The 26,018-nt window shown below is 44.0% G+C and overlaps 2 protein-coding genes across 2 annotated transcripts in view; one reads left to right on the forward strand and one right to left on the reverse strand.

The window, feature by feature from the left end:
* LOC128734347 (phosphatidylinositol 4-phosphate 3-kinase C2 domain-containing subunit beta) overlaps window positions 1-15,297 on the reverse strand; it is a 32,224-nt gene extending 16,927 nt beyond the window's left edge. Inside the window, exons 1-7 of the mRNA XM_053828499.1 lie at window positions 15,190-15,297; window positions 14,167-14,590; window positions 13,234-14,108; window positions 11,212-11,649; window positions 4,659-4,850; window positions 1,937-4,586; window positions 1,482-1,874 (exon numbers count right to left, since the gene is read on the reverse strand). Coding sequence (XP_053684474.1) covers window positions 1,482-1,874; window positions 1,937-4,586; window positions 4,659-4,850; window positions 11,212-11,649; window positions 13,234-14,108; window positions 14,167-14,579 — 4,961 coding nt within the window. The 5' untranslated portion in view covers window positions 14,580-14,590; window positions 15,190-15,297. The remainder of the gene's footprint in view (window positions 1-1,481; window positions 1,875-1,936; window positions 4,587-4,658; window positions 4,851-11,211; window positions 11,650-13,233; window positions 14,109-14,166; window positions 14,591-15,189) is intronic.
* A 6,483-nt stretch (window positions 15,298-21,780) lies between these two features.
* Window positions 21,781-25,970, forward strand: LOC128735107 (uncharacterized). Its single transcript, XM_053829599.1, has 5 exons — window positions 21,781-21,967; window positions 22,036-23,418; window positions 23,482-24,409; window positions 24,476-24,738; window positions 24,804-25,970. Exons 1-5 carry the CDS (start codon window positions 21,815-21,817, stop codon window positions 25,950-25,952), a joined length of 3,876 nt encoding a protein of 1,291 aa, XP_053685574.1. The 5' UTR covers window positions 21,781-21,814; the 3' UTR covers window positions 25,953-25,970.
* Window positions 25,971-26,018: the final 48 nt, after the last annotated feature.

Below are 26,018 nucleotides of genomic sequence, written 5' to 3' on the forward strand. Positions count from 1 at the left end.
CGGTGCAGACAGGTAGCCAACCCATCCGGGCCCATCCTGATAAGCTCCGCTGCGACGCCATCCTTGCCAGCTGCCTTGTTGTTCTTAAGCTGCTTAATAGCTTCGATCAATTCACCTATCGTGGGGGTCGGCACATCGTCATCATCCGCTGTACTGATGTAGTCATTCTCCCTGCTGTCTTGATATTCCATCTCCGCGCCATTCAGGTGCTCATTGTAGTGTTTCTTCCACCTTTCAATCACCTCACGTTCATCCGGCTTTATCCCGGCATGTTTCGGCTCGCGGCACTAAGCCTTTGCGGAGTACGTTCAGTTTCTTGTAGAATTTACGCGTTTCCTGAAAACGACACAGCACGCCATTTCTTTCAGGCAGCGCTTCTTAGCCCAGAAAAAGTGGGTTTGCTGTCTTCCTTTCTGATCATATCGTTCCAAGTTTTGACGGGTCACCTGCTGCAGCATCGACACCCACTCTGCATTCTTCTCGTCTAACATTCTCTGGTATTCCTCGTCGAACCAATCGTTACGTCGATTCCTTTCAGCGAACCCAATGGCACCTTCCGCTGCGCCGTTGATGGGTGCTTTAACGCTATTCCAGCAGTCCTCGAGAGGGGCTTTGTTAATCTCTCCCTCAACCGGCAGCGCAGCCGCAAGTCATTCAGGCAACTTCAGTCGTACCAGATTGTATCATGGCGGCCAACGGTACCGCATGTTGGTAACAACAGAAAGTTTTTGGCGCACTTTAACCATAAAAAGGTAGTGGTCAGAATCGAAGTTTGCGCCACGATGCATGCAGTATGCAGGGTACAGGAGGGAATTTTCAGTCTGATTTGCTTTCCCGGAATGCTGTTCATTTTTACCAGCTCTTGCCGATTAACATTATCATATGCGGCTTTGAAATCGATGAATATGTGATGCACAGTAAGTCGGAATTCGCAGTACTTTTTGATGATTTGCCGCAAGATAAAATTTCGGTCAGTTGTTACCCGACCTTCCGCGAAGTCGGACGGATTCTCACGACAGACGATGGAAGATTATTTAGGTCAAGTACTTCGGTAATTCAGCATAATGATGGCTCGTTCTCACAGTTCTAAAAATTCGGTTTGTCATTTTTCTGGTAAATATAACAGATAACCGCATCTCTGCTCATTTCCGATAATCGTTCTGCAGTCCAAATTTTAACAATCAATTGATAGAAACAACTGGCCGATTTATACAGGTCCATTTTGATAAGTTTCGCTGCAACAGCATCCTTTCTTGTTATTTTGAAGTAGAACGTATTACTGCATGGAATTATAGTAAAATTTAGGTTTAGGACAGCGTCACGAAAGGAAAGAGTAAAAGATTTTGGACGCCAACGCTTTGCTACTTCAGAACGGTGGGTTCGAATTTCGATAAGCGTCTTAAATGTTAAGCTCTTGATCATTAGATCATACCAGAACTGATAGAAAATCCAATAAAAATCATAAGCTATCAACAACTTACGTGTAAACCCTCGGCACAAAGCTCAGCAGCTCGCCGTCGTCGTTCTCGGTGGAGAACTTCATCTGCGCAATGTTGTGCAGGAAGAAGTTGAACTGCGTAAACCATGACTTCAGCGAGATGTGAATCATCTTGGCGAACGATGCCGCCGCCTCCGGGTTCGATTGGCCCGGCAGCAGCGCATTGCGCACGTAATTAACCGCCTCCACCGTGACACCCGGTATGCCGGACGTCGTCATCAGTGCGAACATGTGCAGTATCAGGTCACCGTGTTTCCGTACGATATTAAATGCTGTACAGCAGAGGTCCACGAATTTGTGGAACTTTGCCGACGGTCTATCACCGCCGTTTATCACATATGCCATATCCGAAGTCAATACAAAAGGAGTGCGATCTCTGTAGGAGAAAAAAACAGCATAAAATTTCAACCCATAATACCGAAGCTGTTTTTACTGTACCTTTTAAAATTACCAAACATTTGTGCGTCACCTAGGAATTTACCGAAATCTATGTGAAACAGGTGCCCGGAGGTTTTGAGCATAATGTTATCATTATGCCTATCACAAATACCGAGAATGTAGGTAGCCACCGAGTAGCCCGCACAGGAACGCGTAAAATTCTCCACAGCCCGCTGGTACTCTAATTGACTAGGGTTCTGCTTGGCCAGCCACTCGGCGATCGATTTATCCTTGAACGAGCCGGTCAGTCCCCACTCGACCTGAATTTTGCGCAGCGTCTCCGAATCCGAAACCATCTCGATCATGCCCTTTTTGTAGCTCGTTGGGACGCAGTTGAAGGTGACCATCTTCAAATCCAGCCCCTCGCGCAGCCACAGCTTATCCATAATGCGCACCATCTGTATCGTCAGCATATCCTGCTGGAGATCGTCCCCACTTTTAAATATTGCTGGCACTATCACCCGATCCGGGCCCATGAAGTTGATCTTCAGCGGAAGAGTGTTCGAGTTGAAATAATTGCAGCTTCGAACGACCACTCCGGTCACTTCGTTTCCCGGTCCAAGCGGTAAAACGGTTGGATTATCAATCAACATTTGATTGACGGATTCCAGACCCTGTTTCAGGATTTGCAAACGATGTGATTCTTTAGACAATTTAACGCTATGTGCCACTTCGCCTAGTTTTTTACACATCATGTTTTGCGACAGAAAACGGGCGGTTAGCTTTTCCCCACAGGTAGCCATCAGCGCCCGTAGCATCAGTTGATTTCTCCGATGGTAGCGAGCCTGTATGACCAGCGTTTCATCGATCTGATTCATTTCGATGATGTTCTGCGGAGCTTCTCCGGGTAAGCTGTGCAGCAGCAACCAATAGAGGTGATGGGCAATTCGTGGTGAAACCAACGATTTTTGTAGCAGTAATTTGGAGAGGGGTGATGCTTCATATGTGTCGTGTTTCAGAGCTTGCAGTAGCTGCGGTAGGAAATCCACAAATTGATCGTCCGGCATGTAGGAAATCCACTCGACGGCTTGCTTGCGAACTTCCAAATCTGCATAGCGGGGTAAAAGTAGCTCCAACGCTTGAACGGGAGTTAATCTTGACCACGCTTTCAGCAAGGCATGATGGTCGGCTATACAGGCGTAGTCCCAACTGTGGGCAGCATGAAGGATTTTCGGCAAGGCATGCGGTAGACTATGCAGGTAGTGACGTTTTTCCCAGAGGACTTCACGCTTTTCCAGCTTATCTGCCGAGTAACCCTGCTCGGCGGTGTCGATCAATTCCTGCTGTAAATTACGATCCAGACTGTTGAAATCCAGCTTCACCCATTGAGGAAGATTTTTAATTGGTTCGGGAAACACGACAGATCCACCGTAGCTTGGAATTTCTATACCCAAAATTGGGTACGCTGAACCCAGTGGATGGGTTCCCTTTGCCGGGGCAGGTCCGAAGTATTTTTCTGCTGTTGGTGGCCACAACGAAAGCAGATACGAACCCTGAATCATTTTCCGTTCAAAGTCGAAGAACTGAATCGATGCCCAGCCAAGCTCTACCTTGGTCACCCGTCCCTCTTGGGCGGTTTGCGCATCGGTATTCGTAGAGCCTTCCTGTTTGTCACTACCTTCAACCGGTTCGCGTGTAACGCCATACAGTACAAAAATCAACCTTGACTCCCTGGGCAGAGTGCACACCGGATTGCGGAACATAATCCATGAATTGAACTTCAATCGCGGATAAATCCCACTAATTTCATTGGAGCATTGCGTGACAACCGGCTCACTAATATACCGAGCACCATGATAGATCTGTACACCCAAATTGTACTCATCATGGCGCCAATGCAACGGTATTCGATGCAGACACATCACATTCACCATCACACATTGCGAAATATTGCAGATCGAAATTGGACTCGTGTTCCATTCCGGAACGTTCACACAGAAATTAACTCTAAATGCATGCGAATATATCTCCAGAAGAGTTTGAACCGCATTTCGAACCTCATTGCAACGATATCGAATCTGTTGGGTAATGGTCCTCGGTCGCAGTTTCACCTCCGCATAATCTCCACTCTCCGAAAGTATACTCAAACTCCCGTTACTATAATCCGACGAATCGTTATAGCTATAAACTGTTTGCCCATTATCGCAGCACGCCTTCAGATCGTCAATTGCTTTGCTAATCTCCAACGTATCGATCGTACCCAACATATTGCAAATAGCCTTCACCGCCTGAATCACCCCGGAACAGCTGAGTATCGTATGCGGACTATGATCATCGACAGTGGACTGGAGCTTCTCAATTTCCGCTTCCAGCGTTTCCAGCAGAATCATCAAATCATCGTAGCTGATCGCAGTCGTAGGTTCCTTTGGCAAAATATGCTCCAGCCTTAGTTCCGCATCCCGAGCATCATCCTGAGCGGTACGCGCTATCGTTTGCATAATCCTCGGAGTTTTCGGAATGAAACCCAGCTGAACGTCGTGCTCCAGTTTGATACTGTCGTGAACACACTGCAGCTGGTTGAGCCGCGAGCGGGCGCTTAAAATTTCCTGTATTCCAATTGCCTTCAATATGTAGTCCCCAACACTGTTCATAACCTGCCCCTCGAGGGCACAGTACACCTGAGCTATCACATGCTCCACCGAAGTGGTAACTGGAAATGGAAAATTGACGTTAACTTATTGCTGTACTATTTTACTGGAAGGTAATTAGGTAGTATACTTACTATCGCAGGTGAAGGGAATCGGCGGACCATATCCATCGATTTGACCCTTGTTTTCGCTGTCGTACGAACTGAAACAATCCAGCGACGGGTGGACCAGTAGTTTTATGCTGGTTCCCTCTGGGTAGTGATTGTCGAACTCGGATGCAACGATGTGACCAACGTTCGTTTCCGGCTGGTCGTAGTGATACTGAGCTGCAAGATAAGAAATGGAAATTCTTGTGTTATTATCTGGGGTTCGTCGCAGAATACAGTTTGAAAAACTTATTTCGTGCATTTGAATTTAGTTGACCGAAATACGATTGTAAGTAAATCTTTTTGTCAAGGCAGGTTTTTGTTAAACCGATTATTAAAGTTGATTTTGGCTCTAAGGCCACGTACGTTCTGGTAGTAAATTAGCAGCGGATTGTAAGAGTTGAATTGTGGTTTAGATACAGAGCTAGAATCAGAGTCTGTGTCATTGGAAGAATTACTGAAGGAATTCTTGTACTTTTTTGGTCTGAACGTACACCCAGGACCGGGACGACTGAGATTGATACCAAAGTCATTATATCCCTGCTTCTCCTTTGACGTAAAGGGTGAATAGTAACCTAGAATTGTGTACGTCAAGCGGATCTGGATTGGTAGAGAGTTCAGCATATGAGGGACTCTTCGGTGACTGGAAAAATAGAACATATCAGCAGTGGCGAAAAAACAGACACCAAGATATTTGCCTAGGATTACGGTTTGTAGGCTGCGTTCGTCACACCCGCATACAGGTGCTGGACTAATGATGTGTGCTAGCAGAAAACTTGTTCGGAAAACCGTGTTCGTACATTATCTGCCATAGCTGATCTCGGCCAACTGTACCGTATGCTGCTTTGAAATCAATAAAGATGTGATGCGTAGACACGTTGTACTCCTGACATTTCTGCAAAATCTGTCGGATGGTAGAAATATGGTCCGGCAGCTGCGCGAGCCCCCATGAAGGTGACAGACGACGTAAAACGATGTATAAGAGTACCTTATAGGCGGCGTTAACCTGGGTTATGCCGCGATATTTGCAGCTGACGAGCTTTCGATCAACCTTTTTGTAGATGGGACAAACCACTCGTTTCATCCGGTAGCTTTTCCTCCTCCCAAATCTTTGAAATAACCCACTGTGACTGTAGGTTGGCGATCCGTGTCATCGGCTTTGTTGTCCTTCAGCAACCTGATTTCGCATTTGACTTCTTGGAGATTGAGTGATGCAACTTCGCCATAGAGGTGTTCATCGAAGAGCTGCTTTCATCTGTCTACCACCTCGCGCTCATTGGTGATCAGATTCCCTTGCTCGTCCGTCACATAGCAGGTTTCGGTTTGTAGCCCTTGCGGGTTTGGTTCACCATCTCGTAAAACTTGCGTATGTCGTTAGCTCGGAATAGTTGTTCTAATTCTACACGGACTCGGTCCTCCTCCTGGCGTTTTTACTCCTCAGAGTCGTACTTAACTGTTTCCTTACTCTTTGGTATTTGGCCAGGTCATCCCTATAGCGACAATGCTCAGACTAGTTCCCCAAGCTATTTTTTCCTCTCCACCGCTTGTGGGCATTCCCCATCAAACCATTAATTTCGTATACTCCAGGGTCTTCACCTAATGCCGCGGTAACGTACTCTCCGATGACCGAGCGCATTCCATCCCAGCCGTCTCCGAAGAAAGAAGCAGTGCCTCATCCAGCATTCACGCATAGTTTTCGACAGATTGTGGGCTGCGAACTGCCCAGTGTTTAACCGAGGAAGACGGCTTTTACGTGTCTGGTGTACGGTTGTCTGTTTTGAACGCACATATTCTGTTACTAGGTGACGGTCTGGTACGTGATGTTAGAGAAGAACCGTCCATCTTTGAGAACGTGGTCAGTCTGGTTCATTTATGGATATCTTTGTGTGGTGATGCGGCTCGTAAAATCAGAGACAATTACATTGACGAAGATCCTGGAGCAAGACAAGAGAAGTCGACATTTTTGCAGGAGTTAACGTGATGCGTGGAGTAATAGGCGGTGAAAGGAAGTCGGCCCAATAGTTTTGTGAGCCGGTATTCTCTTTTGAACAAAAGATCTAGACTTTCCTGTGTTCAAAACAGAATCCCAAAATGTTACGTCCTTCCCGATTTCCAACGAAATGGAATTCATTGCGTTCGCGTCTGTATCCTTCTTAATCAATGAAATGCGCTCATCTCAACTTGTCATTAAAGGTTCACCGGCAGCAATTCTTAATGTTGAAACCGTACAAACCGTCTCATGCACTTTCTGTTCGCCATTTACCAGGATAACCTACTTCAAATCCTTGATGACCTTGCCACGACTGGTTAAAATTGATGAAACAGCACGGCCGATGGACAACTAAACCTTTTCAAAACAAGCCATTTTGACCGCTATGTTTGACGCGGAACCATCAAGGGCGGCACGACTCAGCCTAATCCGCTTCGTTGAAAAACTATATTCAACCATAGTCCATCATAATTTATTTCGTTCAACTGAAGCGTATGTCGCGTTAAAGTTGTATCCCCGGAATTTGTCGAGGACATATCGCAAGGTCTGTCGTGCAGCGTTCCACTCGAAACCTGCACCCGTATTCGTCAATAAAGGTCTATGAAATGCCTTAGTTTATAAAACAGGATGCCGACGAGAGCTTTGTATGCAGAGTTGCAAAGAGTAATGCCCCGATGAATTGCTGCTTTCGAGACGATGGCTTTTTTGTAAATTGAGCCTATGAGACCATCCAACTAGTTCGTAGAGATAGTTCCTCCTCAGCCCATACTTTAGCATAATCTGATAAATCACAATACACTCAAGTCTTTTTTATGCGTTTTATGACGATTTTTGAATTACGCGGTTTTTAATGCCGATTTTTGAATTGACACGGTCTATGACGATTTTTGAATTAACGCGGTTTATTACATCATTTTTCGCATTTAAACCGTTTTCTTCAGCGATTTTTAAATTCAAGCGGTTTTTTGAATAATTTTGAATTAACGCGGTTTTTCTTACGTCGGTTTTTGAATAAAACGGCAAAAAAGACTTGAGAACACAGTAGTTCGTTCTCGACTTCCAAAACTCCTTTCCAGTTCTCCAACTGCTTTTTCAGCCTCGTCGAAAGTTGGTGGATTCACATCGATTGTATAACATTTCGCCGAATACCATTTCGCGGAAAACCAATTCGCGAATGACCATAACGCGGAACTGTTTCCGTCATCCTCACTCATTCTGTTCTTTGGACAGCTTCATCTAGTTCACCATTCAACAGTACATCGATATGTTGTATCCAATCCCTGGCCACCGCCAATCTATCGATAGGACAGGTTCCCCTCCTTGTCATTGTTTATTTGTTTATTTGTACATCAACGGGCCTTGTGGCCCAAATGATGATGTAACCTAAAAACTACGCGCTATTGATAAAAAACGATTTTTCAGCACGTTACGGCTGACGTCAAATTCGAAGCTGGAGTAAAAACGGTTAAAGTGGCGTTGGAGACCGGTAATCGTGCTGAAGCTGCTGTAGTTAGTCCGTCGATTCGGCACGTATAGAAAGTGGCTATTGCGCAATGTACGACTCCGGACGTGAATATCAAGGTTTTGCAATATATACGGGCAATCCACCCGTGAGGTCAATAAATCGGAGACAATGAAGGGGGTCTAGGTCGATGAGCCTACAGCGTTGTTCGTAGCTTGGCAGCTGGAAATTGTTATTCTCCGAAGAGCAAAACGAATGAATCTCCGCTGCACTGACTCGATTCGGCTAACTCAATTTTGATAGTATGGACTCCAAACTGGAGCACAGTATTCAAGATTGAAGCGAACTAATGCATAATAAAGAGCTTTCAAGCAGTAAACATCGTTAAAGTTCTTGCCGATGCGCATAGTGAATCCAAGGTTTCTGCAGGCTTTGTCCACGATGAACGCGATGTGCTGTTTGAATGTAAGTTTAGAGTCGAGCAGTATCCCTAGATCCTTGATGCAGTTTGACGACGTAATGGCGTATTTGACAGCTTGTGGTCAAAAGCGAACGGGCTCAGCTTTCTGGAAAATGTGATGACTTCACACTTGTTGGGATTAAGCAGCATGCGGTTGTCGACACACCATTTGGCAAAGGTCGATAGTTCCTCCTGAAGGACAGCGGCGTCGGATAGATTTTCGACTTTTGAGTATAACTTGAGGTCGTCAGCAAACAAGAGGCGCGGACCTTTAAGCAGGTAGTTGACGTCATTGAAGTAGATAAGGAATATTAAAGGACCAAGATGGCTGCCTTGTGGTATTCCAGAATGAGCAGTGAACGAGCCAGAGAGACTGCCCTCAATGTTCACCTTTAAGTGGCGATCGGATAAGTATGAACGGAACCAACGCAGCAACGGGACCACCTATGCCAAGCTTATCCAGTTTAGCAATAGCGATTTGGTGGTTCAATTTGTCGAAAGCTGCGGAAAGATCAGTGTAAACGACATCTGTTTGCGACCGAGCATCGAAACTATTTATCACGTAGGATGTAAGAGTCAAGAGATTGGTAGTCGTGGAGCGCTTGGACATAAATCCATGTTGGTTATCAGAGATATACTGTTGCAAATACTGGTTTTCAAACAGGACGAGCTCAAACAGTTTCGAAATTGAGTTTAGAGCAGAGATTCCTCGATAGTTATCCACGTTTTTCCTGTTTCCCTTTTTATGCACAGGGAACATGTAAGCCGATTTCCATACTGAGCGAAAGACACCTGAGCTAACGGATAAGCTGAAAAGATGGCTCATTGGAGCAGCGATAGCGTGGAAGCATTTTTTCAGGAACACAGGTGGTACAGGTGGTTTCAACTTCTCGGCGGCCGATGTAACCATCACTTCATCGATGGTGAGGTTTGTTCAATGAATGACCCAGGAAAGGAGCACACTCTGTCGCTGTGGATATCTCTGCAATCGTCAAACTTCCATCAGTAAATACACTGGAGAATTTCATCGAGAACAGTTCAGAAATTTGCTCAGAGTAGCTCGCCGTTTTATCGCCCAACGTAACCGAGGGTAGACAGTCAACTTTCCGTTGCTCTTGACATATTTCCAAAAAGATTTAGGGTTACGTTTCAATCTTCGCTCGACATTTCTCAGGTAGTTTATTAATCGACAGATAGTGGTTGCGGAGGGGTAAGGTCCTGTACCTCGAAAATTTTTTTAAAGCAGCTTTGCTTTCGGATTTGAGATGTCGCAACATACACCCTTATTCTGCGAGTCACATGACTCAATACGACAATTGTCACTTGGGTGACTCGCCACGGCGAGTCGAGTCACCTAAGTGACACTCGTGTCACCTAGGTAAGAAACCCTTGTCACCTAAGTGACAATTGTCACCTGATTCGCGGTGACTGCAACATAGTCACGTCACTCGCCTCGCAGAATAAGGGTAACTGACAAAGCATAGATCGAGTTCAGCAATTTAATGGATAATAATCGACTCTATAAATGTCCCATATATAATATTTAATATATATAATTTTCTCGCTGGTACTCTGCACCAATCCACTCAGCGAACGTCTGCAGCAGTAGTACCCAAGACGTCTCTCTATCTAGTACTGATCGCATCGTGGATGTGCTTCCACTGTTCGCTCTGGTACTTCCCAACTTGTTCACTGATCCGCTTATCACATTTCTGATAATACTCTGCAGCAACTTCTTCCGCTGATACCCACCAAATGATCTGTCTTATCTTCCTCGCTGGTATCGATTTGAATAGGTTGGATAACCGGGCGCGAATCTGGCGAGATAGTGGCCGTAGTTGACGTTTGATCCCCAGAAGGACCGCACGCCTGACATCCAGTAGGTTAGTAGGATCTTTCGACTGGAATCCACTCAGCCCACCGGTCCTACCGAAAACTGCTTGATGATTGCCTTACTCCTTGAGGCAGGATGCTGCTGATTTTCTGGACGAAAGTATCATCTTGTCACCGTAGTCATGTATCGTGCTATTTGCATTGTTGTCATGTATTGTGTTGTTGGCATCGTTGTTGCGGGTTGTCTTGGACAACGTATCGGCTGCTTTAATACTGACGACCCATACCCCGCAATACACAGTCTAGCTCGACTGACTGTATCGTATGTTGCTTTGAAGTTGATAAGTATGCACAATTCAAATTGTGAAAATTTAGCCTGTCATGGTGAGAGGTCTCATGTAGCCTCGTTGATGGTTTACTACAAATCCTTAGACTATCGGTAACAGCTGGTGTAACTAGAAATGGGGTCGCCAGTGTTTATAGAGCTCCGCTCTTAGGTGACCCTTACCGACACTCGGTTAGTCTTCAGCAACCCGTTCTTTGACCGCTTTAAACATAAATAATCCACACACGAGAGGTTGTAATGCCGCCGTTTTATTTCGATTAGCGAGAAGCAAGAACTGCTCCAGCAGGCAAATTAAGAACGTTTGCATTGTACAAAAACATGGTCTTATGATGCTACCCTGAGGCACCTTCACCCCTCTAAGGTGTACTAACAAATGAATATGTATCGAATAAGGAACGATGCAATAACCTTTGAATCCCTCTACCTAATTGCTAATTAATGAAAACTTACCCCTCACTTCTGTCACCATATTGTAGAAAGCGATCAGCTCCTTGTCGTAGCTTTTGCGCACCACAACATTCTCGTACAGTTTGATCGGCGCGGACGGTCTTTCGACCGTTTTCCGTTGCATAATCTCATAATTTCCGGCGGTGAGTTCCTGTGCGGTGGCACCACCGCCACCGATCATCGGATGGTACAGCTCGCTGTTTCGCGGTGGCAACGGTGGTGGATCGAGTTCCTGCTCGGGTTCACCGCCAAAGCTGCTGAACGCGCCGGAAACATTCCAGCCCGGTGCCGGCGGGGGACCAGAGCCGCTGCTATTCGGCGATAGGGGCGTCTTGTCGGAACGGTTAACCGCTTCGTAGACCGGATCGGAGTACTGCGTTCCTCCGCTGTAGATGTAGTCGAACGGGTCGTAGTCCTCGTAGTAGGTAGACGCTGTATCATCTGGTGGTTGACCGTGATGAAAGAAAAGAATTGAAAAACACGAAGATATAATTAGAAACACTGTTCCTATATTTTCCAGTTTAGGTAAAACGACAAGCGATGTTCTTGAACGGAACGCTCTCAAGGTTAACTTATACTGGAAAATATATTCCAAATCGTGTGTCTTCTTACAAACTACTTACGGCTACGCTGCTAGCTTTTTTGTTCTCTAAAAAAATAGTAAACGTGTGCGGCTTTCGAGTGATACAAAAGTAGGCAGACAAAAAAGTAAACAACACCTCGTGTTTGGTTTCTTAAGGCACTCTTTTTTGCAACTGATTGGTCGCTCTTTATTGACTTTTTTCCGCTTATCGATAAGACTACACAGACAAACGATACGTTTCTATCTAGCAGCCTAACTCAGTTCAGCACGGCGCGGCGGTCACATCTGATTGCAAAATGTGAAATGGTGAATGACGGGGGCTACATGAATCCTCCTCAAAACGAATCGAAAAATCAATATATCTAAAGTGGAATAACTAACATGAACTGATAGAACGATGATACTGATAACAAAGATAAGCTATTCGGGAAGCGTGTGCTGTCGTAGGGCATAATAATAATAAAGTAATAATACTACCCAGTTTGTGTACGATCTTGGAATCAGCAACAGAATCCATAATCTATTCTTACAAAACATTAAAATTGCTCAAAACAGCGAGAAAATACAAATCTACATAAAATAAACGATTGTCTGAAGTTTGACATTCAAATCTGTCGAGAATCATAGCCTACTGGGATCGAAAAAAATAGGCGGCAACAGCAAGGTTATGTAAATTCAATAATTCAAAGAATTTTTAGTGATTTAATGAAATGAACGTCTCGATTAGAAATAATTTGGCTAAAAACACTTTCCACAATCATTTAATCATTTCAATGTCGACAAAAAACACTTCGATCAGATAATTTGGTGTTAATGTGATGGTATTTGGGCATTTTAGACGGGAGAGGATAAAAATACATTGAAACACAAAACAAACTTAATCTTCGTTATCAATTCGTGTCACATCACATTATTAAAAAAATAGGGTTCGAGATGTTTCTACTCTATTTAGCATCTAAAATAGTACGTATGTTAATTTGTAAACAATAAAATTTGTCAATCGAACATAATCTAGGCAACAACAGGACGAATACTAAATCTTTCGGGTATCTTGATACAGATTTCAACGTAATACCCGAGGAGTTTTGTCCGTTTTTTACTAAACTTATGATTCAAGAATAATTTCGAGAATAGTTAATATAGACAGAATGTTAAAATCGACAGTCGCTGAAATTCCGAAAACAACATAAATAAACAGTAAAACAGCAAACGGTCCCAAAATCGCTTATATGTTAAATGGAAACAACCTAGCCTAGACTTTTAAGCAGTAAAATGCAACACCCCTATTGCAAGAGAACAAAAAAAAATTTCGAGCCAAATCTTCCGTCAGTCATGTGCTCATTGTGAGCCTCTTGAAAGCCTGCCTGACTGACCAACCCCCTAGAGCTAGCGTAATAAAGTAGCCTACCTAACCTATCACGACTTCCGAGCATGCAGTTTACCTTTATCGTCACTTCCGCCACTGCCGGAGCTGCTTCGATTGCCACACAGCAGCGGATCGAATGCCTCGAGCACCGAAACTCGCGAGCTATCCTCGCTGAATCCCAAATCGATCAGGTTATCGCCGAGCCGGGTAGGTCCACCCAAGGTGGGATCACTTTTCGGGCGCAGAACCACTTCGGCAGCACCAGTACCGTCATTGGAGACGGTAGCCGCCCCACTGTGACCACTTCCGTAGGATTTTCGCGCAAAAGGATTACCATTCGATGGTCCCGGGATTGTGGGTGGGAAGGTGGACTGTTGAGGTTGCGAGGCTGATCGCCCAGCCAGTGAAAGCTTCGGATTAATTGGTTTCGGAACATGAACCATGGCGGTTTCGGGATTTGCTACATACGTGGTTGAACCAGCTGTGGCATTTAATGGGATCTTTGAGGTAGTTACGTAGGGTGTTGACTGAGGAATGAAAATACTAGCGACAGGAGGCACGGGAGCGGAAGATGGTTGTGCATCAATACTGGAGGTAGTCGGAATAACGGGCTGAGCTTGGGCTGGATAGGTGTTTGGAAATTGAGGATAGTTGACTACGGGGAATTGTTGGGCTTGAGGAATGAAACCAACGGGTTTAAATGATCCAGCAGGAGCTGTTCCGTAGCCTGACATATTATAGAGCCGATTCAGTTCGTCCGGCGTCAAGGCCTTTGGTGCTGCAGCTTGCTGGTGATTGTACGGCACAAGTTGCATTCCCGCCGCCGGATTGTAATTCTGTATTTGTTGCTGGGGATAAGCAGGACTGTATGCCCCGTACGACGAAGCCGAAGACATGCTTAAACTACGTTGTGTCTTATAAGTTTGATCGTAGGTGTTTTGCGTGTTCAAACTGAAAGCACAAATAAAATAGTCTACACTGTTCTTACGACAAGACATACAACCCATACCGATGCATTTGATTGACCAGTTCCTTCAGATTGTTATGAGCTTCATCCTGTGGATTTGGTGCCGGGGGAGGAGCATTAAATGAAATAAGATCTGCCTCATCTCTTGCTCTTGATTGCTGACTGATACTGCTGTTTCGCTTTGCTAATTCCGCTACCACAGCTACAGCATTCTTGGGGGCGCTATTATTTCCAACAGGCGGTGACTGAATGCCCTGATGAAGTTGTGCTTTACGCTGAAGATAGTTTTTGTACTCTTCGAGCGTGCGTGTTTCGGAATAAACCCCACGGTCTGGTTGGGAATAGCGCTGTTTGCGAATCTTCTCTAGCTCCAACGTTTCCAAGCTGAGTGCTTTCGCCTTTTCAAGGTCAGCCAAAAACTGCTTTTCTAGCTCTGTTTCGTTGCTATTAGCCATGACCGAAATAACTGCAACGAAATGAATAAACGATTAGAAATTGTAATCGCCCTGTCGTTTATATCATGATTTTGATGACGTCCGAAAAGTTCAACTCGACGCAATTGAATTACTAACTGTTGTTCCTAAAAATAAACACATTCTTGAATTATGCCTGAATTAACTCCAATCAATCGTAAGAGTTGCTCTCGGCCCACGATAATTTCCGGCGACTGTTCTTTGCCTTTTCTCTTCCCATCATGCAAACCCACACACACTGCACACCTTTTTCGTGATTTTCTTTCTGTTATTTATTTTCTACGCGATTATTATTTGCAGCAGCTTTCGGTTTGCCTTCCGCTGTGCGGTTCCTTCCAGCTGTACGGCAGCGACGTGCGGCAGTGAACATCTTCTCCAGGCAGCGGCAGCGACAGAAAGTGAGACGGAAGCAAAGCAGAGAACGAACACACACATAAGCGCACTTTACAGGTCGAAACACGGGTGGAGAAAAGCAAATTCTTCCAACAGTGCATTTCCGATCGAAGGAAACGGGCTGTTTTAATATCAAGTAATTCTCGCTCGAAAACCATCCTAATCGCGTTACAATTATACAATTCGGGTGGTAAATTACCTGATTTGGCTACAATTGATATAATTTTACATGAATTTTGCGTATTTCACTGAAAAAAACTGCATTTTGCAGTGCACTTGAAGAAACCATTTACCCTTGCGTTTTTTTTCAACAGATTGTCATTACAAGCAGAGCTGCCAGAGTTGATTTTCAGGTTGTACGACCAACGCTGCCAGTTATTTAGTTTATTGTTTTTCCTCTAAATTATCTAAATTGTTTTTTATTGTTTATTGTTTTTCCTCTAAATCTAAATTATGGAAATTATCGTGCAGATTTCTGGCTTTAGTTTTCAAAAGGTCGCATAATCAACCTTTTTGCATGCATTATGCGACCTTCTGAAAACTAAAGCCAGATTTGCCCGAAAACTCTTAAATGCTTGCTTAAATGAGTTTTACTCAAGTTTTACTTGTAATTAGGTTGGATTTATCAAAACCTTGGTGAGAGCTACTTAAAATGCCCCTAAAGTGTGTCCAGTTTTCCACGAGCGATAATGGCGGTTATTGAGCACAAGTGGGTACAATCTTTTGACATTCATTGCAGGAGCATCGATTTCGCGCTGAACGAGTTATTATGCAAACATCTATGATTGTTTGTCGTTAGAGTGCAAAATGTAAACATTGTTTAATTTTGCAGATCAGCTGAAGAGGACGTAATTGAACGGCGGAATTGAAGGCGACCTGCGGACCCTACGCAGACTACGTGACTGGCGAACTACGGCCTGGACTAGGCATGGATTAGGCTGATTAACAGCGGTTGGAGAATTCGCGAAAAAGTGATCATTCGAATTGATTAACATCCCTCATGAACATACACTATTCGCCTGCCTCGCCGATAATGCACGCATCAGCTTTGAATTTTATCACGAACAGAACCTCAATGTGAACATCAGAATTCGTTCAAAAATTGAATATTGAACATTGAGTGTGTTCGATTTATCGGATATAGAATGCCCGGGGACGCCGGAAAGTATTTAAAATAATGTTACCAAGAAAAGGCAATCGACCTTTTCGCGTGCCTAATGGCGGCTAGTTAAAGCCCTATAAAGATATACATTTATTAGGGCTTTATGGCTTGTGGGTACAACTAACGGAAAAAATAACATGCTTTTGGCAACTCTGCTCACGTCATGTTGACATTTTCCCCTTGCAAAACTGTCAAGCGTACGTTAGCAAAAGTTGCCAAAAGCATTGAAATATTTTCCAAAAGTTGCGCCCACTATCCGCCATTAAGCACGCGAAAAGGTGGATAGTTTAAAGTAGTATTAGTGGTTTTACAAGCAGCAGAAGACAGTAATTCGCACTTTTACGTTGCTCACGATATTCGTATATTCAGCGGTGCTATGAAGCATGAGTGTAAGCAAAGCCTGGATGCAAATTCCGTTATCGAAATTTGACCTTCTGTTTTTATATGACAGACTTCGCAACCAGCTGTTAGAATACAGGACAGTGCGGGGTCAGTGCTACGATCCTACTAACTCTAATAGCCTCTCCCAGCCGAGATTCGAACATAGGACGACTGGCTTATTAGACCAGCATCTTACCTCGAGGCCAACCGGGAGGCGAGCGTGAGCGTGAGTGTATGTTGCTCATTGTTATAGGCGAATTGAACCACTCGCGTTACTGTTTTATCATAATAAAAATTCTTTGCCGATGCTCGACGTATCTATTCATTTTGCGAGTTTTCCAACCTCTACTGATTAAGCAAGCAAGCAATATATACCGCACTTCCCGTCAAATTGGACTCTGCAGTTTGAAAGTGCGACTGCACCAAACTGCGACAAACTGAAATCACTGTAGTAAGAAGAGAAAGAGCAACAGCAACAATGTTGCAACTTCGTTCCGTCATATACATTACTAAAATAGTCCAGACTTAGCTGCCAGGCACCAAAATGATCAAAAATTTCATCCTGTTTCAAATCCAAGCACACATTTTGAAAGCTTGCTGGCATTTAAGCCAGCGGAAGACGAAATTCATTCTGTACCTTGGTGACAAAGGTATGCTTCTCTTTTGTTTACTCTTGTTGATTGCCTCATTTTCAAGGACCAACACACGCTATGTTCGAAGGTACTTATTATTTAACTTATATGCACCTCAGATTTCTCTTCACAGGCTGTTAGTATTGGTCAAAACAATTAATTTAAAGAAGGTCTTAAAATATTCTATCTTGGGTTTTTTACAAAATTCAATTTTCAAGGTTATTTGGGGGTCATCCCCTCTCAAGTGATCATATCTGTTGTAATCGACCACCTCCGATTTCAACCAAATTTGGTATAATTGCTCATTCCGACCCTACATTCAATTTTCCAAAGTTTTGTATGGATTGATCAATCCCCCTAGCAGTGACACTTCTCCATTTTACTCAAATTTTCGAAAAAAAAAAATCATTTTTCACTGCATGTTACTGCAAGGGGGATTGACCAATCCGTACAAAACTTTGGCATTGAATGTGGGGTCGGAATAAGCAATTATACCAAATTTGGATGAAATTGGAGGTGATCGATTACAACGGATATGATCACTTTAGAGAAGATGACCCCTAAATAACCTTAAAAATTGAATTTCATAAAAAACCCAAGACAGAATATTTTAAGACGTTCTTTAAATTAATTGTCTTGACCAATACTAACATCCAGGGAAGAGAAATGTGAGGTGCATGTAAGTTAAATAATAAGTACCTTCGGACATAGCGTGCAACACACACATAACTGGAAAGCTCTAACTTTTTTAATACCCGAACCTCACCCAGAGCTGCAACTATCGTGGGGTATTACGCTGCACTGAGAAAACTTTTCGTATAGTTTCCATGTGTTTCACACATAGATTTTTTCCATATGCCCACACGCAAAAAAATGATGATAGTTTGAAACAACAATTACCTGTTGTTGAGTTCAACTGGAATTATATTTTTGAATCAAAAAAATATTGTTTAAACTTAATTCATACTCCTTTTACTTCTACTAGATCGTTTATAAACTCAAAAAAATTTATTTTTGATTTTACAATTTTGTCTAGCTATTATTCGAAATAACAAAACTTATTGTTGAACTAAAAGGTCAAACAGTTAGAATCAAAAAAATATCTGGGTTAGCCTTCAGTCAACAATACTTTCTGTTGAATTTATACAGAATTCTTTTACATTTACAATTTATTTTTCTGCGTGCAGTAAATGAACTTAATACACTCTTAAATGAGTCTACCTGTAAATTGGTCGGATTTGGTTAAAGTTAGGATGAAACTACTCAAAATACCCTTAAAGTGTACAAACTCAGGTTTTGAGTAGTTTTTCAACCAAAAAATTGGTAGTAGGAACTTAAAATTACGTTATTTGTCATAGAGAATAATTCAATTATCGGTAGCAAGTAGCCAAAATTGGTTGAAATTTTTACCCAAAGTTTGAGTTTGTACACTTTAAGGGCATTTTGAGTAGTTTCAACCTAGCTTTAACTAAATCCGACCTATTTACAGGTAGAATCATTTAAGAGTGTATGCCAAACAATTACCATTCATGTGTTTATAAAATTTACCTTTAAAATTTGCACATACTATTCATATGCATATAATTTTCATGTGTACTTCTGGGCGGATTGTGTTTATATGTGGCACATAATAATCATAAGGATTTTCATATGGAAATTTTCCATTAGTTATGTGCGGATTATTTTGAGTGTGGTAAACGACGCCAACAAGGTACTCTCCCAGATCCTGTTACGCCGGCTGTCACCGATAGCACAAGGTTTCGTAGGGAATTATCAGGCGGGTTTCATGGGGGCTCGCGCAACTACGGGCCAAATTTTTACTATCCGACAGATCTTTCAAAAATGTCGGGAATACAACGTGCCCACGCATCACATCTTTATTGATTTCAAAGCAGCATACGATACAGTCGATCGAGACAAGCTATGGCAGATAATGCACGAATACGGTTTTCCGGACAAACTGACGCGACTGATCAGAGCTACATTGGATCGAGTGATGTGTTTCGTACGCATCTCTGGGACACTCTCGAGTCCCTTCGAGACGCGACGAGGGTCGAAACAAGGTGACGGTCTATCCTGCATGCTGTTCAACATCGCCCTTGAGGGGGTGATCCGACGAGCGGGCATCGAAACGAGAGGCACGATTTTTACCAAGAGTAGCCAACTTCTAGGCTTTGCAGATGACTTCGATATCATTGCCAGGAACTTTGCGACGGCGGAAGCAATCTACGCCAGACTGAAAGTGGAGTCTAGGAGAATTGGGCTAAAAATAAATGCGTCGAAGACCAAATACATGAAAGGAAGAGGCTCAAAGGAAACAAACGCGCGCCTTCCACGGACGGTAACCGTTGACGGCGACGAACTTGAAATGGTAGAGGAGTTCGTGTATTTGGGATCGCTGGTGACCGCGGACAACAACACTAGTAAGGAGATCCAAGCGGGAAATCGGGCCTACTTTGCCCTTCGTAAAACGCTACGATCAGGAAGCATACGCCGCCGCACGAAGCTAACAATGTACAAAGCCATTATTAGACCGGTAGTTCTTTCCCAGTAAACCATTTGATTTGTATATCTCGATTGCAACTAAGATATACGAAATCATATCTGAACGAAAAAGTTATATTTCACGCCATATAAGAACATATACACACTTAACAAAAAGCACCGAATTCGGTAAAATTTTACCGAAATCTAAACAGCTGAACGTTCGGTAAAAATTTCGATGGTGCCAATCGACGTTTACAGACCATTAATAATGTTTGGTGCAATAAAAAATTTTACCGAACGTTCTGCTGTTTCGATTTCGGTAAAATTTTACCGAACCGATTAAGTGTGTATGTACCAAAGTGGAGGCGATATACGTGCGAAAATTTCGACAATTATTTGTAATTCTATTTTGCGTAGTTTTTATAACACGCAACTAAATACTCCTGAATATATGATTAAGATATAATCAAATAATGCAATCGTCTATACTGCTTTATAAATCACAGTCATGAGTTGTATATGAAGACACGCACGACTGCAAAACAACTTATTGTTCACTTCGATTTGACATACTCTAATCATTATCCAGCTTTCCACGAGCGTTAATGGCGGATATTGAGCACAAGTGGGCACAATCTTTTGACATTCATTGGAGGAGCGTCGAGTTCGCTCTGACGGAGTTACTATGGATACATTCATGATTGTTTGTTGTTCGAGTGTAAAAATGTAAACATTGTTTAATTTTGCAGATCAGCTGAAGTGGAACATAACTAAACGGATTCAAATTTTTATAGTGGTTTGCGGCCATAATTTGCTGAAGACGCTGGCTCAGAATACTTTTTCACAATCGTGCGAATTAAACATTCAAAACGTTACACATTAACGCAAACATTAGCTTCATGTTGGTCGAACCGTTTTCAAGTTTGCTATCGAACAGCGTCTCAACTTGATAAGAAACTTTCCATTGCGTATTTGGACATTCTCCCTGAAATTTGCGAAAACTGCAAAGCCACAATCCATAAAACGTGTCCGTTCAATTATGTTCCTCTTTAGCTGATCTGCAAAATTGAACAATGTTTACATTTTTACATTCGAACAACAAACAATCATGAATGTATCCATAGTAACTCCGTCAGGGCGAACTCGACGCTCCTCCAATGAATGTCAAAAGATTGTGCCCACTTGTGCTCAATATCTGCCATTATCGCTCGTGGAAAGCTGGATACAATTCCAATGTGAAATTGACATGAAAACGATTTAATGTGAACTTTCTATTACGATTTTGTGTTATCTGGGTTATGGACTTGAAGCCGTGACGCTACTTACGGAGGACATACGCGCCCTTGCCGTGTTTGAGCGGAAAGTGCTGCGGACGATATTCGGCGGAGAACAAATTGAAAGCGGAGAGTGGCGGAGGCATATGAATCACGAGCTACAGGCACTGCTTGGGGAGACTCCCATCGTACATCTAGCGAAAGTTAGCAGGCTACGGTGGACCGGACACGTCGTAAGGATGCCGGACGACAATGCGACAAAAATAGTCCTCTTCCAGGTCGAAAGCGATTTGCGACTTCTGAGACGACTAGGAAATTGGCGACGAGTGGCCCAAGACCGAGTTGAATAGAGACGAGTGCTTGAAACAGCACGAGCCACCCCTATGCTGCTGAAAAAGAACCTCACCGAACGGGACGGGTGCGGGTTTTGGGTATTTTTATCGCAATTTATACCTTAAAGCGAAGTCATGAGCGAAGCAGAATTCAGCAGACAGAACCGAAACCGACCCCCCGGCTCGTCGCCATTTTTCTGTGACTGAATCTGAAACGTCAAAAATACTAGGCGGGAAATCACTCCATAGAAAATCAATGCGACGCCATTGTTGTTTGGGGTACAATACTGAGGGGCCCAACTTAATGGGGGTACTGTCAAACTCTGTAGACCAAGATAGCGATGTCGTGGAGGTGACCGAAACACGATAAAACATACCTTGACATTCAATGTACTTTAGCATCGACGCTTTCCTTTTAAATTTGCAGGTTATCTGGCATCTCTGGTGAAATGGTAAATAAAACATAAGAAAAATGCATTATGCAGCTGCAGCTTGAAAACAGGACGAAAAAGCTTGTGAGAAAATAAAGTTTATTGTGCAGTACATCTTTCCCGTAATGGATCCCGTCACGAATTCTACTTTACGGCTTGACGACTTCCTTCACTGTTGCCGCTTGTGTTTCGATCGTAGTTCAACGCTAGTGGATGTATTCAAAACGCCAGATAGTCCTGCTGCTTTGGCGAAAATTGAAAAATGTCTCGAAATTGTGGTATGTAGCTGTAACAGTATGGAAATTTTTTGCAAACATCTTTTTGAATGCTTCCTCTTATTCACCAGATCACTCAGGATGACTTTCCAGCAACATCGATTTGCCAGCGGTGTTTTATGTTTATCGAGCAATTTTACAACTACCGACAGATTTGCCAGCGATACCATCAAATGTTTCACGACAGTATTAAAACTAATCGAGTGCCGGATGTCGACGCAGTTCCTGCATCCAGTTTAGATGATGTGCCAACGGCGGTACACATCAAGTCCGAACCACTTGAGATTTCCGATCGAATAGAGCAGGAGCCTTTGGATATCGACCTTGACATTATAAAGGAAGAGCCAGTCTATGAAAGCCCTGCACATGATAAACTGCCTATGGTTCAGATCAATACAGTTAAATCTGAGCTAACAGTAGAACCCTCCGAAACGAGCGATGACTCGGGTGCTACGCCGGTAAAGCGAGGCAGAAGAATGAAAAAAATTCACCGAGAAGGACTAACCGTTCGTATGATAATAGACAAGATGCGGATGAACTGTACCAAAGTGTGTGCGAATGGTAGTATGCAATTTTCTTGTGACAACTCAGACTGCCCTTTTCTGTACAACGGTCTGCCCGATGGTACATTTGTACCGCGCTCAAGTAAACCGCACAATCATCGTCCTCATATGGAGCGCGTTGGGCTGATTCATGTTTTGAATACAGGGCGAATGGAGCAGTTCGCAGTGGATAGTAAGCCCGATGTTGGGGATGCTATTAAGTTGGTTTGGAATGATCACGAATGGACCCTGGCACCGGATGGTCGGCTGGCCGTTTGTACCAAGCAAGGTATGGGTCGGCGTAGCGGATCGACCTGCCCTCGGTACGTTAAAATTCACGGGGACTACCATCAGCTGGAGGAGTGCGGCGGTGAGCACGATCATCAGAAGCACTATTTCGTAATTCGAGCTAGTGAGAAACTGACGGAGTTTGATGTCAATCTGTGGGAGCTGTTCTGTCGGATCGATCCGTGTCGGCTTTCGGTGAGCCAGGAAATGCAGTTGCCCATTCGGGTGAAGCTGTTCTACCAGGGCAGTCAGTTTCGAATTGCTGAATGTAGCTGGGGCGGTACTAGCCGGTGGCGGTGCGATACGGTGAATTGCCGTGCGGTGCTCTGCATGAACGAGCAAGGTTTGAATAATGAGAAGAATCATTCGCATGATCCGCCCATCGAGCGGCAGGGTGTGTTCAATGGGATCTACTATTGCGTTATGTCAACCAACATTGGATTGAAGAGGATTTTCTACAATGCGCACAGTTTCGGTAGCAGAAGCTCGGGGAAATGGCTCTGTGCGGTACCGGGATGCAACGCACGGCTGTTCGTCGGCGAAAACTACGAGTCGTTTGTTATGAAGGGTAAACATGGGCATGAAGGATTCAGTGCCATCATTAAGCCGGTGAAAGGAGAAGCAGTAAGTTCGAAGTGAAACCTAATCTCAATTTGAAATGTTCAAATATTGTTTCTGTCATTCCAGATTCACTTAACGCCGGAAAATCCTACCCTGCCACCTTCGGTGAGCATAGACGCTTTGCTTGAGGAAATGCCGACCCGATCCGATCTGAAGATACCGAGAATGCCTGCGCCGCAACCTAAGCCACTGCCAAAGCCTAAACCGAAACAGCAAAGCACAAGCAGTGATTCCAAAAAACACTCCCTGTTGGAGGAAACCGAATCGAACTCGGTTGTTCGGATGGCATACGACGGTCACCGTTACACGCTTTGTGAGTTCTTCGGCGACGGGACTTCGTTCTGGCGTTGCTGGGGCGTACGCTGCAAAAAGTCGCTGCACATGTCTTCGAATGGATTTCTCTACGCGAAAAACGATTCCATCGAACATGAACATCCGCCTTCGGTGTCGAAACTGGGACGAGTTACGTTGGACGACGGCCGGTGCGAGAGCTTCGCCGTATTTCAGGACTGCAGAAACAACACAAGTCTGATGTACCGCAACACGCTGTGGGATTTGGTTCGCGGCGAGGGTGTCTACATTGCCTCGTGCAAAGACTTTCAGATAACGGATAAGGATCAGCTTCCGTGCTCAGCGAAGATTCGAATATCTCTGGATTACACTAAATTCGAGCACACGGGCGAATGCATTGATCACAGCGAAAAATATATGCTTATCCGGAGTGCGTCGAAAAGCGTTGAGGGTGATCCCCTGATATGGAAACTGTACCAGCAGAAGCATCCTCTGTACCTGAACGATGGCAGCCTGTTCACGGGGGGAAGAAATTCACACCTGTTTATCGGTGACCAGCGATATACTTTGCAAAGTTTACTCTGGAACGGCTGCTCTGTGTGGCGATGTTCGCTACAGTTTTGCACTGCTAAGGGTCGCATCTCGTCGAAGGGATATTTCCAAACTGCAGAACATAAACATGACAAACTCAACCGTATTCAAGGTAAGTACTACTAATCTTCGACAAGACGATTTGATTAAAATGAATTGTGTTTGGGATTACTTGCAGGTTTCATATGGAATGAAAAGCGTCAGAAGGAAGAACGATACATCGTATCGATCACAGTGAAGAAAACATTAGCCACTATGTACTACAATACCTATTGCTACGCTTTGAGGGATACCCGAAACAATATCTGGAGTTGCTATCCAGGTCTTTGCAATGCTTCGCTTCGTGTTGAGGGGGATTTTCAACGGGTTGTAGATGAGATAGAGCACACTCACGATGGCACATTAACGTTCGTTAGGAAAGATGAAACCCCGGAGAGTCAAGTAATTTTCCTACATTTAAACTGTTGTTTTAATCAATCTATCTAAACCTGTTTCTTTTGATACAGGAAACCACACCACCAACCAAAGGAACATCCCGTAAACGAGTGCTGGAATCTACCGACGTTTCGGAATGTAAACCAACAGCAAAGCGTCCCCGCATCAAGCAAGAACCGATAGTTCTATCCGAGTCGAGACCAAAGCTGGAATCTGTTCTGGAACTTTTACAAAAACGCACAGTTAAGGTAAACGAAAAAAGTCCAGCCAAACCGGATCCGATACTGCGCTATCACGGTGGATTCACGTACTATCGCTGCCATACCCGGAGCAACGGAAGCATGCGGTTGGAGTGTAAAAAATTCCGATGCCCCGGAGTGATAGTCGTGTCGGCAGATCAACAAATCCTGTCCAAAACCGAACACACACACTCGAAGAATTTTGACACCTGCGGGACGATTAGCGATATGGTAACGGGAGAAACCATGCCGTACATTCTGGTGAACGGAACACAGAAGCGTCATGTGACCTATTTTGTGTGCAACGGCTACCGGTATCACATCCTGTCGAAAATTCAAAACCTGAATGCCGAATCGGAATGGCAGTGTGGCAAGTGTGACGTTAAAATAACCATCACTAACTCGTTTAGTCATATCGAGTTTGGTTCTGCGCACGAGCACGAACCCACAGATTTGATAATTCCAGACAGTCAGGAGGAGGAGAGCGTACCCAGTGATTTCGGCCAAGGAACCGTACATCTGGATGAAGTGGTGTGGGGGAACCATCGGTATACTCTTCCCATATTCATCAGACGCCTGAATCGTATCAAGTGGATGTGCTACAAGCGGCGAGAATGTCGAGGCTACATTTATCAGCTAGGAGATGGAAGTTTCGAAGACATGGAACCGCACAACCACGATGGACCGGTCGAAACGCTCGGTGAAGCCGGTTACGATGAATTTCTAAAGGTCAAAGATCGTTTTGCCATCCTCAAACCCGGCGAAAGACCTAAGGTAAGGCAACTTATTTTCCAAAACTATATGTATAACGAATCGACCGAGAGCTGGAAGTGTAACCGAAAGTCGTGCAACGGTGCCATACAATCGAATGCCGATTTTTCCTTCCTCCGAGTTCTCGAAGGCCATTGCCATCAACCAACCATCACAAGCATCAAATTTCTGGAGGAAATACAACCCTTCCTACCCCTGTACCCCCTTTAGCAATTTAGTGAACTATTTATCGACTATTTATCAAGGAGTTTGTGACTTGTGTGACTGAAAAAGCAA

This window comes from Sabethes cyaneus, chromosome 2, assembly GCF_943734655.1.
Source record: "Sabethes cyaneus chromosome 2, idSabCyanKW18_F2, whole genome shotgun sequence".
Lineage (NCBI taxonomy): Eukaryota > Metazoa > Arthropoda > Insecta > Diptera > Culicidae > Sabethes > Sabethes cyaneus.

Bases quoted from the DNA above. Each gene is read 5' to 3' on its own strand.
- LOC128735107 (XM_053829599.1), top strand. From the start codon at position 21,815: ATGGATCCCGTCACGAATTCTACTTTACGGCTTGACGACTTCCTTCAC. The intron at 21,968-22,035 runs GTATGTAGCTGT...CTTATTCACCAG, and splicing joins AAAAATGTCTCGAAATTGTG to ATCACTCAGGATGACTTTCC. The intron at 23,419-23,481 runs GTAAGTTCGAAG...CTGTCATTCCAG, and splicing joins AGCCGGTGAAAGGAGAAGCA to ATTCACTTAACGCCGGAAAA.